We start from the raw sequence: 21,130 nt of genomic DNA, 5'->3' as shown, positions 1-21,130 counted from the left end.
ACTCCTGCACTTGAATATAGGGGCTTGTCCACATTGGGCCACAACAGCTCCGGTCTTGTCACAACAACAAAATTAATTGGTACAATGTTGAGACAAATGAATTTTGTTTGCGTTCAAAATTGTTTATTTTGGTAGGTTCTCTTTGGATTTTCATTGTATTTTTGAGATTCATTTTATTATCAACGTACAACCACTATAATTTTATAGGATAATTTATTAGAAATATTAATAATTAAAGTTTGTGTATTACTACGTGTGAAGATTTTAGCAATTGTATTGTAATCTATTTCGATCAGAAAAAGAGGTCAAGCACATGCTCGTTATAAATTTTTGGCCCACAAATTGTTCATAGACTAGACTAATCAAGAGATAATATATGCCTATAACTATTGATATATACAAGTCCCTCAAAAAAAAAAAAAAAAAAAAAATCTGTGTCAAAATCAATATCAATCATACACTAAATTTCACGATGATAAATCAATACATTTCATCAAATAAAAGATGAAAATAGTATAATTGTATTACAACATTACTATCCTTCTAAGAAAATCTATTAATTTTTTTTTTTTTTTTTTAAAAAAAAAAATTTAAAAATAATAATAAAAAAAATTTTAAAAAAATGGGTGGGGAGTCGTATCTTAAGGTGTTAACTAAAGCTAACTAAATCAAATAAAGTGAGAAAGACTGAAAGAGACCAAAGAGCCGATTAGAGAGATATTAGACCCACAGTTAAAAAGTCTTAAAATTCACTAGCTTCTGCCCGCCACTAAATTATTTTATAAAGAAATGGATTTTGACGTTCAATACTTTATCTTCACAAAAAGTTCTAATGAGAAATATGAAATCCATGCGTACAACAATATTGGTGAAACCAAAAAATCCATAACAAAATAGAAATTTAGTAAATTTTAAAACTTATAATATTCACTTATTACGGAGTGCTTTTTTTAGGGAAATATTGTGCAATATAGCTCGTTGATAGTCTCACCAATATTTGGCTCCCATACACTCTTGTACCAATTGTCGAATATATATTTTCAAAATATTAAATTTTCATTAATTTTTTCAAATCTATGCATAAAATAACTACACTTGAAATTTAGATAGCAAACTGCATTACACTAAACAAGAAAAGCGAAAACAGAGGTAGTATTTACTCTTATATTGACTACAGTAATCATGTGTTTTCTATATACTTGTGCAAAAAAATAAATAAAAAGGGTGATCTTCAGCAAAATATAAGGTGTTAGAACTAAAGAAGGGCTTTCAAACTTGGAAAATAATAGGGAGAAAAACAAAGTACTGCTAATGAAGATTAGTCGTCGATGAGGACAATATCTAGCCTTCATTAACACCGAAAGGATACTGAGGGATGAGAATCATGGAGCAATAATGAAATGAATGTAACTTGGTAAGGACTTATTTTTTTGCTTTACATGAAGTGTTTCAAATTAGGGTTACATACTTACATTGTGAAAATCATCTCCCACCAACCTTCTTAGTGAAATTAGTTTCAGAGCTATGGTTAATTAATCTGGGTCTACTTGGGCAAAAAATAACGATGCCTAACGCATACTCTCTCTCAATTATCCCCCTCGCCTTCTTCTAAAAAGTTGAAGGACAAAGGCCAGCCTGCATGAGGACTAATGCCTATACTAATGTACAATTTTAGCTAGGGTGCCAACTATTGGCTCATGATAGAATCTCTGCTAGCCTGAATCCTTTGCCGCTTGTACACACACTTGTATGTGGATTGGTTCTTATCTGATCCATCCATCACTGTCTTACAGTTTTTGCTTGCTTGAACCCTCCGCCGCTTGTACACACACTTGAATGTGGTCTGGTTCTTGTCTGATACATCCATTTCTGATTCTTTTCCAGAAGCTTCAGGTTTCCCTCTTCTCTTGTACTGTATATTGAACCTATCTTTTGGGTGAAATTCCTGCAGCAAGAAAGGAAAAGAATACATTTTAAGGCCATGCAAGAATATGAAGAAGTTTATTTGCAATGGGGCTAAAGAGATGGACAAAATTCTAGATAAGAGATGGTTAAAACAGGTATATCAGTCCAACAACATATACAGAATAACAAAGAGAGACCCCTCCAAAAAAGGGGAGGGGGTAATTGGAAATTTTGGTGTCTTAAGGAGAGAGTATTTTGCTGAGTTGAAAATACCAGCACTTGCATCACTCTCCCTCCTTGACATATTCGGCATCTGTTTGGTTTCTAAAGGAGAAAATAATACTGGTGGTGTTGATCCCTTTCTTTACAAATATTGGGCTTCGCAGCCAATCAGCAAGTGAAACTCCCAAAAGGGTGACTGATTTTTATTAAAAAAAAAGAATGTAAATGTCACATTCCACCACATGCCTTACCGTTCTAACTTTCCTCCATCCCCCCCCCCCCCCCCACCCCTCTCTCTCTCTCTCTCTCTCTCTCTCTCTCTCTCTCTATCTCTTTTTCTCTCAGTTATTTCTCTATAAGAAAACCATAAAGGTAGAAATTAATTTCTGCTTAGGCAGCCAAGGCTTTCCAAAATTACTCTATCAGAGAAATACAAAGGATTGGGCTAACTTGAAGCTCTAAATTTCTGTCTTTTCATAAGGAGCTGACTAGCTGAGGACACCTTGTGCTGCTTGATATACATCTACATCTACTGGTGCAGTGCTAATGACATATCTTCATTTACGCAAAACTGAAGTTTAATACAGCTGAAATACCTTCCAGAGAGGATATAACTAAATTCAAAATGCTTTCATTCAAAACAGTAACATCAGTGTTCTCCTTAGAAGGTGTGTTTGAGACATGGCTTCTAAATTGAAGTCTTTAAAAAAAATGTCAGAGTCAGAGTACAAGTGAAATGAAATATTTTAGATCTAGGCTACATAATTTTGAATAAAATTCAAGTTCTAAACCCCATCTCAAGCTAAAGAACATTTTTATTGGAGGAACCTAAGTTCTTGATACACTTAAAGTGATGTGGACGGGGCAGTCATGCCATTAATATATCAAGAGGTGGATCAATTCTAATAAAACAAATAAATAGCAAAATATTTAAATAATTAATACTAAAATTAAAACAAGTCATCTTGGTCTCACAAAAAACTATTAAGAGGATTGTTTCCTACAATCTTTTGCTATCATGATGAAGATTAGCAGTCTAAAAATGTAATTCATTAACAGAGCCCCTTGGGGCATGAAAGAGAGGGGGGGGGGGGGGGGGGGGGAAGAGGGGACATAATTCTCGTTTTGCTTGAATGACTAGCTAGTTATATCATCACATGATATTCATGAGAAATAGATAAGTAAAGCTAGAGAATTATCACAAGAAAAAGATGAATTTCCAGAGTTTGAGGAAGAACCTGTCTGGGTCCAGTCCTTTCCAGCTTTCTTGTTGCTTCCAAAGAATCTACACAGTACATACCAAACACAGACAAGCTCAATTTCCAATGAAAGATAAAAATCCATGTTGTATATTTGAACTAACTTGGAATATAATATAGGAAGATGCGCCGCATATGATTGTCATGTCAATTTTCAGCTTAGGAAATATAGTGTTTGGTAAATTAATATTTTTAGAGTTTTGCAGTGAAGATAACAGATATATATAAAGTTATCATACCAAGTAAATTTTATAGGGCTTATCATATGAAAATTAAGCCTGAGATTTTACACAAAATCCGAAAAAATATAGTCCTCATACCAAGTAAGATACATGTATAGTCCTCATACCAAGTAAGATTTTACACATAATCCAAAAAAATATAGTCCTCATACCAAGTAAGATTAGACCTAACAATTATTACCCAGACCCGATGATCCGACCCGAATGACTTGATTCATAACCGACCCAAAAATGGAGTTGACCCAACAGCCGAACTAACCCGACCCGATTGTACCCGACCTAAAGTTGATTCGAAGTGTTTGACCCGAACAGAGCACACGCCCAAAACGTCCCGAATTAAAATTACCTTATAATTGAATTAAAAATATTTGATGCCAAAAATGACTCGATTTGTTCATCTCTAAGCTTTAACCCAAGCTCATAAACTGAATTGATAGTTCTTATTATAACTAACAAAATATAAAATTATTGATTTGAGCTTGATCCGCAAATGGAAAAACACGATCATGACTTGACCCATTTTTTACCTGAACATACTCGACCCAAAAATAGTATTGGCCCGAACATACCCGACCCGATATTGACCCGACTCAAACTCGACCCGATTCTTGACCCGAGTCAGACCCGAAACCCAATTTGATCCGACCCAAATGTTAGCTGATCCGAAATGACCCGACCCAAATGTTAGCTGACCCGAAATGACCCGACCCAAATGACCTATCTGCCAGGTCAGATACACATACATATGGCTATCCAACCAAGTATTTTTTTTTAAAAAAATAAAATCTTCATTATTTGCCTTGTGTATAGCACGAGTTTAAAACTAGTAGAAAATAAAGTGTCAAATATAGCAATGAAAAGCTAATGACAAAGTTAAAACATCTGAAGACTTCAACGGCATTAAATCATTAATGCAATATGCTATTTGATATGCCTTTTATTTTCAGCTAGCTACTTACCTAATGGAGTCGTTCTTCTGGGAATTTTCTGAAACATAGTAGTTCCCTTAAAAAGAACAAATGGATACCCCAACAATTCTCTCCTTAACAGTGCTGGCATCTCTGCAAAACCAAATGACGAAACCCAGGTATCACTCAGCTGAGCTATAGCTGGCAAGACCAATCTTTCAACACCCATTTCAACAAGCATCTGCAAAACAAGAGAAAGGTACTTGCCATTGAACACTTCATAAATTCACAAGTACAAGAAAATTAACTGACTGACTGACAAAAAATAACAAGAGCACCAAAATATAAAATAAAAAGAAACCCCAAGCAAAAGCCAAATGTCTCAAATAAGTACTCTGTAATTATTTAACCATTAACATATTATGTAATTACTCCGTAGCAGTAAGAAAAGCAATATTGTTAATATAAACTACCTTCTCCAACTCTTCCACAAGAAGCCGGCACATACCCTTTCGACGATACTTGAAAGGTGTAGCTACAAGTGGCATCTCCGCCACTTTCTGACCATGAATTCTGAAAGCAAAACAAAGTACCGAATTCAAAATGAATGATCGGTCATTTTATTAAATATTCAGAACATAAAGACACTTCGCAATCCAACTGGGTTACCTGATAGTAGCAACACAAACAAGCTCCTCGCCATTAACCAAAGCTATTACATAAAACCCATGGAAATCCAGTCTCCTGAATTTTGACCTATAAATAAGAAAAGTCAACAAAAAGTGAGTATATGTCCATAGGAATCAAGAGATGTCTGCATTTCGACTAAACAGATCAATCACAAGCCTTCAAAATGCTCAACCTTAAATTTTCCAATTTAAGCAATGCAGTTTAGCAATATTGCGTCATAGTGCCATCACCCACCACTGATAATACTATTGGGTCCTGCTAACCATAAAACAATATCCTCAATGTACGTGATATCCTTAAACACTAAACTTCCTATCATGCCAATTTATACATATTGTTCTATTAGGCAGTTACCTTAACAATATTATGCAAACCTAAGACAGAATAGCACAGCCAACTTCATAGATAATATGTGATCCCACAGGGAAAGTGCATCGATGACAAGAAAAAGAAGACCAAAAGAAACCCAGAAAAGTTGAGAGTTCCATATTTTTATGCAGCGCAATTCATTTATATCATCAGTGTGATGGATTGGCTTAAGCACATTCATCAGATAAAAACAGTTATGCAACAGCCTTGAACCTTGCTGTCACTCTGTCAGTCCATGTTTTGGTATCCTGGTACTGGTTATCAAACTTGATAGGAAACTAAAGACCAATCAAAATATAGAACCAAAAAAATAGGGAAAAAAAAAAAAAAAAAAAAAAAAAAAAAAAAAACTGTGTTTTAATAGCTCTTACCAAACAATTATATAAGAGAAAAACATTAGGAGCATGTTTAAAGATTTAACTATTCTTTTTTTTTTTTGTTTTGGCTTTCCAAAAGGAGGCTAGCTCCCAACTGACTGAAGACTACAAGTAAAACAAGGAAAGGGTTTAGATCTCTTAACCATACTAATAAAAGAACTATATCGGAGAATGGGGGTAAACTTTCATGACTTGCTATGGGATACAAATATGGGGAATCACAGGCTCCGTCATAGACTCTTGCCATAAGATGATCAGCGTTTGTTCCTTTTCGCTTCTTGGACCTGCAAAAACAATACCTGGAATAAAGATTACCTTTCTTAATCTTCTCCCTTGACACGTGCGGCCTACTATGTTTCCTCGTCACGGCAGAGAACTTGAAGGTAGTGGGTGCTAGGATGGACTGCACCTAGTCGGGTTCAAAAGTCATGGGGTCATCTTTATTGGATCCAACGAATTCCAATTCAACAAGGTCAGTGGTAGTATAGTCTCTCGCTGGACCTTCACTCCCATTCTATGAACCTTCATCGCTATTATGAGTTAGGTCTAAAGACATAGGCTCATCTAACTTCTCAACAACAATAGTGTAGGGTTTTCCAAACCCAACAACATTATTGACCACTTCTAGACTAGGAGGGGGCAAGACCTTTTTCTTTTTGAACTTCTTGTTGCGTCTCCTCCTACCTGGACTCATCTTCTTAATAGGCATGGACAAGGAATTTGGGCCTTTGGAATCCGTATCCTTGTAAAGTTTTAAATGCCTATCTTGAGTAGTCTTTTCCTTCATTCATACAATCATTGAAGAGACTCAAAGTCCTCCCCCGCTTGAGATTCGAATAGGACAAGAAAGAAATCGTAAGGGACTTGTTTCTTTTCAATCCATTAGAGAAACAAACAATGGATATTTTCAAGATCCATGACTTGTCATGATTCTTGATCGTTTAGGGGGCACTTTGAACCAACTTCCTCATTTTCCAAACGAGCATACACATTGTGGGCATGGATGGGCTTTCTACCCTCCGTCTTACTATCAGACTGGTCATCTGGTCATCGCTTAGAGAAACTGGGCCTTACACTAGACTCGCAATTGACTCACTGATTTTCCCCCTTTTTGTTGTAGTCCCATGACAAAATTTTCAGCACCCCACTTATCAAGGGTATTGCTTGCCACACAACTTAGGCCCTTCACTTTCTCCACAGGATATCCTAATTATTAGGCTCCAACCTAGCTACCTAGCCAATGTCCTCATAAACCTCTTTCAATTGGTTAAGTTGATTTTTACTAAAGCCCTTCTGTAAAGAGCTTTAGCATTGCTACTATCAAAATCGATGACTAAGGAGCAAGATTCTGTAGTTTGTTCATAATCTGCGAGATTCAATTCCAAAGCAATAGCAAGGCTCCATAGAAAAGCACAATCTTCCTCATTCCTTGGTAAACCAAAGCACAAAATTGCAACCCTTGAGCACAGATAAACTCACCATGTTTGATGTTTATAGCACAAGTCACCCTCGTCCTTCAATCTATTGCCTTGATTAAAGATATTTAGAGGGCAGTTATTAGTAGAGGCATCAAAACCACGCCCGACCCGACCCGACCCGACCCGATTGGAAACCAATCCAAAATATATCCGATTCAGATTTGGACTTGCGTTTACATAATAATTTAGCATGACTCAACTTTAAAAATTGACCTAACCCGATCCGACCTCCTCAAACTCGATCCGATCATCCGAATTGACACCTCTAGTTATTAGTAGCAAAGTTCACAATACTTTCATCATATTCGTCATTCAAGTGAATAAACATCAAGGCGTTAAGCCGATAAGTAAAGGCTAACAATCCATAATACACCAAAAGACAAGACTTTAAAAAAAAAAAAACACAAGAAGAGGCAAAGCATAGTAGAAGGAGGAAAAGTATCCTTCTTTAAGTTTTTTTTTTTTTTTTAGAAGAAACTAAGAAACCAGTAGAACAAGGAGAACTCAAGCAATCCCGAAAGGGGAAAACCTCCACCAGCGAAAGGAATAGAAAGAGACTACCACGATCTACCGCTTAGGGCAGTAAAAAGTAAAGGTCGCGGCTAGTGGGGGGAAGCAGCAAGGTAGTGGAATCATCCACGAATTAGAGAGGGAACAGCTAGGTGCGGCGAGATAGTGATTGGTGCCTTGGTGGGGCTTGAAGACCCTTCAGATACTGCGGTTGGGGAAGACTAGTATATGAAAACAGGGGCTCGTTTTGGGATTCCCAAAAAAACGCGCGTGGTGGGAGCGTTATTTATGGGGCGTGACTTTTTCTTTTCTGTCGTGCAAAACATAGATTTAACTATTCAAGACATGAGGATTAAACAAAATATGAGCAGTTCTTAGCATTTTTTGGTAACAGAGATTAATAACACATCCATCATGAGAAAAAAGATTGAGATCAACTTTGTACAGATTGTCATCAGTAGACAGTTTGAGCTCTGGATGAACAGGTACAATGAAGCCAGACTATTCAGTATCTGCATTTGTAATCATTGTCCAGCAAGTTGCATTAGGAAGATTGATTATCTGGTATCTTGGTATATAATTTCAAGTGTTAAATAATGGAAATTTCAATTGACAAGAATAAAAAGAGTTTTATTACAAAGGACAAGGAGTAATCTTACAACAAAGAAAATAATGGCCCAAAGGGGCTCTGAAAATACCCCCATTGAGAAGAACCAACAGAAAGAAAGCTAAAGTACTCTTTTAATATCAGACAGACACACAATTAAAAGGAAAGACACCAATGGATTTTTGTGGATATAGCTTCCCATCATCAAAAATTTTGGTACCTACTTCTAGGCTTCTGGCTGGAGTCAAGCACTAGGTTTTAGGCGATTCTTATGTCACAATTTTCTAGTTAAATTGCTTCATGATAGCTCAAAAGCAGGACGGTTCTTTTTCCTTGTACCTCTTTTTGTATTTGGGTGACAACACCCTGGTGTCTATCTCGTATATTTCTTTATCATTTATCAAATAATCCCTTTGTTTCTTTTTTATGATCTTAATTTGACTATGCACATTTGCCAGTGCATATCTTTGACCATTAATACATCTAATTATGTACAAGCAAACATTATTATTATTCTAAGAAAATCATTAAGACAAATCAAACAAGACCTCGCATAACTCTAATTATATATTGGGACTAATTTAAAGAATTTCCTAAAATTGTGAATAGTTGCAAGATTTTTAATAAGAATATCAAAAAGAAAAGGAGGGAGCATAATTGCATAAATGTCTAGAAATATTTGTTTTTTAAAAAATATATCATGGACTTGGGAAAAAATCTTCCTTATTCTTTAGCAACAGTTCTACAGCTTTTCATCAAGGTCCAAATAGGCAACTAATAAACAAAATAGTATATACTCATCATGATACAGCAATATACATGGAAAAATCTCCTGGTCCTCCCACAGGAAAATGGCCCTTCAATGTCTTCACTCTTCAGATTAAGCATAAATGCTATTTAGTGACCATCACAAACCAATAGCAACTGTGCTTACAATGTTAAAATTTTCAATATCTAACACTGCTTGCAGGCAATCAATTTTTTAATTAAATGTAAGTAATTACAAGTAAGGCAGGTTTATGTAGGAACTTATGTACTCCCTCCATCCTTATAAACTTGACAGTTGACATACTTAAAGTTTTTGCACAACTTTGATCTTGGATTTTTTTTTAATTATCTATTTGATAACAAGTTTAAAATACATACTTCCTCTTTTTTTTATTATTGCACCATACAAGTTTGGTGCAATAATTTTGGTAGTGAGAAAAATGAAGAGAGAGAAAGGTAAAAATACAAAAGTATCCATGTGGTGTAACATAGACTATATAATAAGTGCGAAAAGGTAAGGGTATGTTGGGTATTTGCAGAGTGAACATAGATATTTTTTGTCCTAAAATAAAAATGGAGCAATATTTGTGAAATTTCCTTAAAAGGTATGTTGTGCAATATTAAAAGAACGGAGGAAGTATACTTCTTGACAGTATATATAAATACAAATCCAACATCTTACATACATTTTTTTTAAGTAAAAAGATGGTCAAAGTAAAGCTAAAAGTCAAAGTGTGTCTAGGAAATAGGGGCAAGAGGGAGTATAAGAGGTAGGAAGGAAGGAATAAAAAAACTATCAGGCATAAAGTTCATAAACCATGCATGAAATAATGAAAATGTTGTGCCATTTCACTAAAGCCAGCTAGAAGCAAAACACCTAAGGAGATTCATCTAAAACCCAACGTGCCAAAAGCCTTAAATGTCAAAGCAAACAGAAAAGAAAGTATCCTAAGTTTCCTAACAGACTCAACATATAATTCCAATTAACAATATAAATAAAAAATCCTAGCAGCGTGAAAATATTAAAACTGGATAACACAGCTACTAAAAGGAATAAAGGAGTCTCACCCAGAATTGTAAACAATATCAGCAACTAGATCCCTCCCAGTGTGGGGCTCAAGTATAGGTTCAAAACACTCATGAAAAACATTTAGAGCTTGAGACACCGGAACGAGAGGATGAACTCGTTCATTGTGTACGTTACAATCATTTCTTCTAGATCTTGTAATAGTCCAGGTTAAGCCTTCCATCTTTGTTGGATTTGAAATTTGCAAGAGTTCATGAAGACGAGCACATATCTCAAAACAGCTTCTGCTACAGAATTTGTCAAGGAATGAGTCATCAGAGACTGATGCTCCTGCTTTGTTAAGGCAAGCCACGTGATCTACAAAGCAAACATAAACTATGGTTAAGGAACGGAAAGTTAAGCTATACAACAATATGGATGACTGAGACATTGATTCGAAGGCAGAAACAAACATTGGCGGCTGCATTGGTAACACACTTGAGTAAATAGTTGATCCCCGTTGGCAGAATGTTCCAAGCCACATAAGCCACATTGACAAGATGGGCAAAATGATTCTCCGTCAGGAATTTCCTGAATTGCCACAATAAAATGTATCTGTAAGTTAAATTCTTGATGCATTGAGTTCAAATCTTGTACTCAGCTAAAGCAGTTCAGAACTTCAGAATCAAAACAACAGGAAAGCATAGAAGAAGGTCACCTGTAATATCACTTGTTAACCATATAGTCAGATCTAGGGAATTGTATCAAGCAAGAAAATACAACTACTACCAGTCCTCTGCCAGAGTAGAAAAATAAAAATACCTAAAATTGGTCGACTCTTACACAGAACCTTAGTACTGATAACACATTTATTGGTAGTTCTGATTTAGACAACCTCGTCAAGTCAAACTCCTAACTTGCTTATTCTATATGACTGAAATTACAAAATGATTGATGTAAAAGAAATTATTATTATAAAAATTAAGAGAGAGAGAGAGAGAAGCTGTCAGGTAAACTCCACCAAAAACATGCTATCAGAGTATCAGCCCAAGGCTGGATGAATGAAGAAGGCCTTCGAAAAAAAGAAGACACTCAACTCAGAAGCTAAGAGTACCTTGACAGGTATACAGGCTGTTCTAGAGTGTAAAGAACATTCAGCTACTAATCCTACTTTACAATCCTTTACTATGGACCAAAAAATAGAATAGGAGTTTTTTCCTGCTGCTGACTTCCAAGCTTCTTATTTGGAAAGCCATAAATTACTAAAGAAAACAGGGATAATTAAAGAAGCAATTGGAATCATTGAAGCTCTAGTATTACCGCTGCATACTAGTTTTTCAATGTAATGTTTTCCTATACCTACAACTTCAGGTTATCAATTGGCTAATTGGCATAAGACTACACCTCGTCATAATATTAGAGTAACTAAAGTAAGACATGCTTAAACCTAGGCACCTAGCTTATATAGTGAAGTCTGGAACACTTTAATATTTGTAAAACTGTATCCACTTTTGCATCCTAATTTAGTTTTGCACCACATTAAGAAAATGATTTTACATAAATAAATAGGATAAAAGTAAGACAAGTTATCTTTTGCGCCCACCCAAACCACAAAAGACACATAGATAGTAGGATGGCATGAATCAAACAAAATAAACAGCTGATTGCTGAAGTCGTTCTTTAATTAGGTACATAATTCAAAAAATGGAGCTTCACCTGAAGGTCAATGCAGGTCAAATGGTATGAAGACAAGCAATGATCACAATGAAGTAATTCGCCTCCATGCTGACAGATTAAGCAAACTGAGTCACGGCATCTACCCTTCCTAACCTTCTGCTTACGAGGACTATCTACAGTTTCTTGATGTTCAGACTCTTGACAAGAAGTTGTGACAGGTTGAATCCCTTCGCAACCACTGCCCAATAGACTGGCTTCTTTTTGTTTAGATTTTGATACCTCCAGTTCCTTCTGCAATGTGGGTTTAGATATAACGCTAGCCTCCTGAGTCTTCCTTGGATATAATTTTTTGATCCTCTTGGGACTTCTTTTCTTCCCAATGCTGCGTCTAGAAATTCTAATCCGTCTCTCTTTTCTATGAACGGAATATCTAGCACTAATGCCAACCTTCTTTTGCTTTAACAACATCACTTCTCTCCTATTGTAAACGGGAATATTATCTTGAAACTGTAAGGGCACTGAATCAAGCACATGCCTTGTTAATCTGGAGTCACAGCTTTTGTGTCGTCCTAATTTATTACCATGTAGTGGGGAAGGCGTCAGTTTCCTAGGTGTCAATTTGTCTTCAGCCGACTGCCATTTCTTTCTAAAACAAACATTTGGAGACATATTCATATTTAAATTCTTTTCAGACATGCTAGGATTTACAGAGGGCGCACCATCATTTTGAGAGGTCCTCATGAGATGAACTCCTTTTTTTAGAGCTCTGGCATTTGCCAGACTACAGATCTTACTAGGAACCTGTTCAGTCTCACTTTTGTCACTAGCCTCTGAAACCTCAATATTTAAGGAAGCATCAGCAGTTGCCGGTTGACTTCGCATGCAGTCACCATCAGTCATATAGCCTCTATTGTCTGCAACAGCAATAAAGGAATCCTCCGCTTCACTCAGACACATACGCCTTGTTTTTACCCTAAGACTAAATTCTTTATCCTTTCGTTTCTGCATTGACCTAGTTAGGACAGAAGCATCTACAAAGCTCACGCGAGACCTCTTGGTTCTGCCTTTTCTTTTCTTCACTGCGTGTATCTGAGTATTAGTAGGAAAAGAAACCTTTCTTCCTGGTTTAGTAGTCATGTTATAGATAACTTCCATAAAGTATTCTTTCCACACACAATATGCACCACATGTCCACTCTGATATCATCTTCTGAAAACCATAATTTACTTTCAAGCGGGACCAAACACGCCTAACAAAATGGAATACATGTTTGTCTATTTTGTGCTCCTTGACTAGATCCACCAACTTCCAAACACCCCTTTCTCTCCACTGACCAGTAAATTCATCCCAGTCAGAAGTGACACGCAAATCAGTCAATTTGAATGCACGTTCATCACCTTCATCAGGGAAATAAACACGTCGCTCCTTAGCACCCTCATCACAATCAAAAATCACTCCCTCCCACCATGCTTCCTTAAACATAACATCAACACAGACTCCAAAAGTTAACTTTGCATCTGAAGCACTCATAATTCTTGGAAGAGGAGGTATGGGTCTTATACGACCACGGTAATTAAATTTGACACAAGGACGCTGGTAAAGACCCTCAATTGCCCCGGTGACAGGTATTGACTCTATGAGCTTGGAACTTCCTGATTCGCACAGCAAGTCATCATATTCAACCTTGCGACATGAGTCTAAGACACCAACAACTACTCCAGGGTGCCATGACCCCCCCAAACCTTCCTCAAGTTGCCGCACCTAACAACCACAAGAAAATAAACATTTCAAATCATCTGTCTTAGATGTGCATTTCTAATTCAATCTACTGGCAATTATGATATATCCACCAACAACTAAATTATTATCTGAATTTCAAAGCATAACCAAAATCAAAGACTCAAAAAATAATTCCCATCACATAGAAAAGATAGAAGAGTGAAAAAAAAATAGATATACAACAAAAAACCATAGAGTGCTTTAAATTACTGATTATCAGAAAACTGTAAAAATATAAACGTGAAGACATGTAGAAAAGGGAAGGCATAAAAGTTTCATCCAAATCAACAGTGGAAGTACAAAACATGAAATCATTCACGTACTGTTAAACTGGACTTACTGGACATTGACATACACTCCATTCACCCATACGACAATTGAATAAGCAGCAACGAAATATGAGGGGATAAGGATAAACTTTCGCCCCCAAACCCATAATGAACAAAGGAAACATTTCCTTCATATCTTTCGTAAGATGATTGTACTATTCCACGCCTACTAAAAAACTGTCATCAATCAACAAACACATCCTTACTTTACTACCCTAACTCACTATATCAAACTATGGAAGTGAAGTATTTGCGAATCAGTTACCCTTAAAATCTAGCACCTCCCCTTCACCCCCTCCTCCAATCTTTACTTTCGCTTACAAATTTTGTTACTAACATAACAATTGCGACATTTATCAAAATTTCGTGTCCCAAATTGAAACTTATACACGAAATTGCTTTAAATAATGCACAGTAAACCTAATTTTTTTTCCTCTTCTTTACATAAACCCTTTAACGGAAATTAATTGCTCGATTCGGCACTAATCTACACTAAAACCCTAAATTGAATCAAAATATAATATAACTTCGACTACCACCGAACGAAAATATACAACCAATTTCAATCAATTAACCAATTCGAACAAATTCGAACTAAAATATTTCAAAATAAATCTAAAAAAATACGGCATTGTTTCATCTCAAATCGATCGACTGGCAACGTTAACAGATTCAAATCACATAATTTAAAATATATACATATCAAAACGAAGATTGCGAAATCGGAAACTCGAGAACATCAAACACTAACCTCAACTTTCTGGCGCAACAGCAATTTCCGCGCATTCATCAGGAGAGAGAAAATTAGGTCACGAAGACGAAAAATTGGGGGAAATTCGAAATTTGAGATTTTGGGGAAATTAAAAAATTGAGTGAAGTTCTGGAAAATTTAGTACGTTAGGGCTTCTGTTAACGAACGTATGAATGACGTGTGCTTGAATTTTGTACTTTTTTTTCGTTTTAAATACAAGTAAAGTAATTTTTGGCCCTTTAATTTCTATTTTTGCGCTCTTTATGTTTTCCAAGAAATTTGAATTGAATAAATTTGTGTTTTATTTGGGCTCATATCCACTTTTTGGTAGGTTGCTTTATTTGTTGTCTAGTGTCTACACTTTAATGTTTGTTTGTATATGAGAAAAAAAAAGGAGAAAAAAAAAAAAAAAAAAAAACAAAACATGAAAGAGTTGCAAGATTGATTGTATATGTGGCTATGTTGATTTTTGGTATAAATACGGTTCCAAAATGTGAAATACGTAGCAAAATATATTTCGTATTACATTGTGCATTCGAGAGCACGATATGCATATAGGGACTAGGTTTTTTTAGTGCATTATATTTGCATATCCTTTCACATTGAGGTGTACTCCTTTTTTATTTTGGTGCTTTGACCTGTATAAGATTAAAAATAGATAAAGCTCGTGCGATGCACAGTTAGTTTAAATTTTTTAAAATAATTTTTTTATATGTATATATATTCATGTGCTAAAATTTGATATATATATATATATATATATATATATATATATATATATATATATATAGATAAAATTCCTGATATTTAAAGATAATATTTTATATTTAATTATTTTAAATTGAAAAATCTCATTCGCCAATTTTGCTTACGTGTCATTTAAATTGTTTATTTCTAATAATCTCGTATTTAATTGGCTACTACTAAAATTTATTATCCTACGTGGCGCGCTGAAAAGATTAAATCCTACGTGGCTCTAAAAACTCAAGAAAAAACTCACTTATATATTAGACTAGATGAAGCCCGTACGATGCACGGTTTGTTTGATTTTTTTTAAATAATGTTTTTTTTGTATTTATGAGCCTAAAATTTGTTATATATTTAGATAAAATTCTTAATATTAAAAGATAATATATAATATTTAATTAATTTAAACTTAAAAATCTCATTCGCCAATTTTACTTACATGGTATTTAAATTATTTAATTCTAAAAGAAATTAATAATCTCTTATTTAATTGGCTACTACTAAGATTTATAATCCTACATGGCGCGCTGAGAAAATTAGATCCTACGTGACTCTCTAAAAACTCACGAAAAAAACTCCCCTTTACACACACATATATATATATATATATATTAGATTTGTAGTGCTCTACTGACTAGTTCTATATGCATGCGTCTTATGGTAGTTGATGTATGAAAGTTTAATACTACGGAGAAGTATTTATGTGATTTTGTCCAATGACTTTAATTTATAAGACATCTACTACTACTACTATTAAATGTGTTTAGTTTAAAATCAAGTTAAAGTTAGTAACAAGGGGGAATAAATAACTAAGTAATAATAAAGTAAAGGAGAACAAATGAATTGAATTGGTGTTATATATAATAATTAACGAGAAAATACAAGTTTATCATGATGATAAACAATATTGTTTATCTAATGGCATTTTCGTAAATAAATCAACAAAAAAATCCCTCCCAGCATGGCATTTTTGTAAATAAGTCAACATTTGTGGGACCCGCATATTAATATAAGTTGTTCACTTATTTACAAAAATGTCATGCTGACTAGGATGATCTGTTGATAAATTTACGAAAATGTCATTAGATAAACAAATTTTGTTTATCATCAAGATGAATGGGGGCTCCCTCTTAATTAACACCAATTCAATGCACGGGTTGCTACTTGGATTAATTATTTTCATATATTGGTATGCTTTTTAAAAGTTGAAACTTTTGACATTATATGCGAAGTAATTGTTGATTTGTTTCATTGCTAAAGAAAAAAAAAAAAGAGTCAGAATAGGAATGTGAAAGAATATGAAGGAATTTGGTTAGGTATATATAATGAAGATTGTAGGATATAAAATGACATATTAGTTTAAGTTATATTTTAAGTCTAAGAGATGAAAATACAATTTTAATTATAATTCATATGTTTATGTAATGTGTACTGATTATAGTGAAAATGAAACACTTCATTTTCTTTTTTAAATTTGCTAAGTTATAAAATGCATTAAGACTTAAACAAGAATATTAAAAGATATAACATGTGGCATGTGGGGTAATGAGTGACTTGTGATGACATGTGTTATGTGAAAAATATTCCGTATGTGGTTTGTGTTTTTAAATACTAATGACTTGTTTGGTTGCCTTTAATTTCCATGGGCACTCAAAATTCCCATGAATTTCCTTTTGGGTATGTTGTTTGGTTGACATTAAAAAGTAAAAATGGGGGAAGTCATAATTCATGGGAATTTTCACTTCCCACAAAACATGGGAAGTTACTTACCCACCCCTCCCTTGGTCATTCACAATTCCCATGATTTATAAATTCCCACATGACAACCAAACATATTTATGTAATTCCTAGGAATTTTAATAAAGGAAGTAATTTCCCATGAATTAGAATTTCCCATGGGAATTTACTTCCTACATCAACCAAACAAGCCCTAAGTATAGATATAGAAGTATAGATAATTAGACTATTTTCTACTATTTCTCTTGTTTTTCTATAGATTTGCTTTTTAAGTTCCATTACATGTACACAAGTAGTGCAGATGTTTGCACGTCTCCTTGTGGTGGATCCGATAGTTGTTGATAGTTTAGGATTCATTTGGTATCACTATGGGGTTTTTTGGGGGGGTATTTGTTTATCAAAATCATAAGATATATATCATATAATGAATTAAAAATTGGTCAAACTTATTAAAATTATGATAATTTTGAAAATTGACAATTAAAAAGTGAAAACACCATTTTCTTGTTTCTTGTTTTAGGTTTATTTTTTCAAAAACTCGGTTTACAAAAATGATGCCAAACAAGCCTTTAGTTTTTTGTTTTTATTAGGGTTTATATAAAAAAAAAGTATTCATCTTTTTGTCGTACTATCAATTTTGTGGTAAAAAATTGTTCGAAATTGCAACAATTGTCAAATTCTCAAATACGTTCAAGCGAATCATATAATAACCATCCTTACGGTTACAACGTACAAATTGTTAGATGACCGTCTCTCCAAAAAGGGTAGGCTACATACGTATTTCAGCGACGTGTATGATAACTTAGCTAGTTTGGTATGATTTAGATAGTGCTGAACCTTGTTTTCATGATAACTTGACATCAAGTTCCTTAATTACTCTAATTTTATGCAATTTTTGTGCCCCCCATGCTTCACGAGTTTTGTTCGTGATTTGATGCATTTTAGCACCTTTTGGCACCCATGAAATCTATGTATTGACTTAGGATGTAAGGACAAGGAAAGAGGCGAGCACATGTTGGTAAAGCTAAAAAAAAGTGCACAAAAGTAAGGGATTGGGGTTTTAGAGTGATGTGGTGAAAAGTTGGTAAAAAAATCTACAATTATATAATTTGTTGGTGTTTAAAGAGCCACAATGGCGAGTGATGAGAATCGATCCCAAGATCACTTAAAACAGGGAGGGAAGCTTTGATCACTTGAGTTATCCCTTACTCTCACAATTATATAATAAAGGTATATAATTTGAATTTTTATTTTTTAGTTATTGAAATTAAATCTCTTGTCTTTAAGTCTTTGCAATAAATAGTGGTCGGGTCGGATGAATAAATAAATACATAAATAGTGTATCTCAGATAATACACAACTTTTTTAAAAGATAAAATACACAAGTATTTAATTATTAAATTAAGTCCCCATCTTTAATCTATTAAGATTTTACACTACTAGAAATAGGTTAAATTGCGACGGAATACTTACGACGGACTTGTTTTTCTGTCGTTAAGGTGGATATTTTCGACGGAAAACATTTCGTCGCAATTTAGCGACGGAAAAATTTAACTGCGATGCATTTTCCCTCTTAAATTTTCCGACGGAAATAAATTTCGTCGTAATAATAAACTTCCGACGGAATATTCCGTCGTAAAGTGATTTGCGACGGAATATTCCGTCGGAAGTTATAATTACGACGGAATTTATTTCCGTTGAAAGTTCATTGTTAATTTTGAAAATTAAAATTATTTCCTTGACCTAAAAAAAAGGGGGAAAGGCGTAGAGAGAGAAAGAGAAGCAGCGGGAGGAGAGAGAGAAAGAGAAGGAGAGAGAAGAAAGTCGCAGCGAAGCTAAACCATTACGCCGGCGACACCTGCAGTCGACGCACACCCGCCGCTGAGAACGAAAGAGAGAAAGAAGGGTGAAAGAAAGAGAGACGAGAAAGAGAACGAGAAATAGAAAGATAAAGAGGAAGGGAGAGCTGTCGAGGAAGAAACAATCGCCCTAGTGGTTTCCGGCTTATTATACAATATAACATCTCTTTATATTAAGGTGACCCTTTAAAAAGATCATGATACCTCTCATGAATCATGATCTTATATTATTGTTGAAAAAACCCGAAAAATTTATCCGACAAAAAATGTAGGTTGTGAAATTATTGGCTTTTTAGATAAGGAACAAAATTTATAGTGTAAATTAATTAAACTAACATCTTGAATTTTAATATTGATTATGATAAATAACCAAACAACGTTTTATCATGGAAGAAAAAACTTGCATAGATTAGTATGCATCATACTTTCAATCATACTTATGTAGGGCCAAAAGTCAAAATACTACATTAAAAAAAAAAAAGAAAAAAAAACTTGTATTTTAGAAAAGAATAAATAACTAATATGGTGCTAATTAAGAGTATCTCTAATGGTGAGCTAATTATTAAATTTTTATCGGTGGAAAGCCCCAATTGTTTGTTTTTGTGTGCTTTTTCTATTGTTTTAGGTTATAATAATAATTCTTCCTCTTCTAGGAGGAATATTTCTCCCTCGAAAGACAGGGTTTTTCTTCTTCTTTAGGAAGATTTGTCTCCTTCGAAAGACCGGGGTTTTCTTCTCTCTTTTGAGGGAGGATTTGCTTTTTTATTTTATAGACTGCTATAGAGTTGTTTCATGGGTAAAATTTTGTGCGAGATCGAAAAAGAGGTTAATATGTCGATTACAATCTAGCGAATCAGACGGAAATTTTCTGCAGGGCTACAACAGATCGATAGACCCCCTCGCCAATGAAGGCTGTAAATCACAGCGATATGAAAGAGGGTATGAAGAATGTACGATTTGCAACAACGATCGTAGCTTTGCTTATGGAAAGTTTTTATTTGATTCAATTATTATGTATTCATTAGATCTAAATCTCCTTGTAGATGTCGTATGACTTTATTTATGAATCAATTTTATTTCAAAAATTAAATTAATAAGTTACCTTACAATGCTAGTATGCCACATATGATTTCAAGTTCATCCTCTTTGTAGCTATTTTGTGCCCCAATGATTAGTTGCTACCTTGCTATTTATATAAGCTTGACTTTCTCAATTAACTTTATTAATTTATTTATATTTTAATATGTTAATTTCCAAAATTTTGAAACTTATTCCTCAAGCAAATTAGCTAGTCCAAGGCTCTAAGCTAATTGTATTTTTTTTTAGTTCCAACGGTCAATCTAGTAGCTAGAGATTTTTTTAAATTGTAAGCAAGTCACTAGCTACAAATAATTAAAGCCTACAACCATTATATATTGGAGGCTTTTTTAAAGCACGTTCATTTATTCAAATAAATGTCATCGATCCTTACATTGTTACCGTAAATTCATTGAAATAAATCACACATTTACATTACTCTAGCTCTTTTTAATCATTTGTAGAATTTTTTATATATCATTTTTACCCATTCGCTTGAATATTAGAGACCATTGCTAAATAATTATCCATATCAAAATAAGGATACATTGTAGCCTACAATAATTTAAGTTTTTGATTAAAGGGAAGATTTATTCTTACATGTCCGATTGAAATTATTTGGCCTTATTAAATCTGGTTAATGATTTAGTCGTACGTAGTCAAAGTTGTGCATCAGAGACCGTGTAATAAATTGCAAATGAGTATAACACACTAAATAAAATTAAATAGTTAATATAAGATTTTTATATGATATAAATAAGTGTAAGCTGATGAAGACCGGTTTATATACTCTTTCATATTACAATAATCATTTTTTACTTATGGGTATTCTT

General features: G+C 34.2%; 1 protein-coding gene across 1 annotated transcript; it reads right to left on the bottom strand.

The window, feature by feature from the left end:
• Positions 1-1,401: 1,401 nt before the first annotated feature.
• On the bottom strand, positions 1,402-15,110 carry LOC145626424 (uncharacterized). The gene is made up of 9 exons (XM_081678855.1): positions 14,878-15,110; positions 12,058-13,779; positions 10,815-10,932; positions 10,404-10,719; positions 5,206-5,292; positions 5,010-5,109; positions 4,588-4,777; positions 3,366-3,412; positions 1,402-1,945 (listed from the first exon to the last, which is right to left on the bottom strand). Exons 1-9 carry the CDS (start codon positions 14,914-14,916, stop codon positions 1,688-1,690), a joined length of 2,877 nt encoding a protein of 958 aa, XP_081534981.1. The 5' UTR covers positions 14,917-15,110; the 3' UTR covers positions 1,402-1,687.
• Between the last annotated feature and the right edge of the window lie 6,020 nt (positions 15,111-21,130).

This window comes from Chenopodium album, chromosome 4 (assembly GCF_948465745.1).
Source record: "Chenopodium album chromosome 4, dcCheAlbu1.1, whole genome shotgun sequence".
NCBI lineage: Eukaryota > Viridiplantae > Streptophyta > Magnoliopsida > Caryophyllales > Amaranthaceae > Chenopodium > Chenopodium album.
This window is presented reverse-complemented; position numbering and strand designations above follow the sequence as displayed.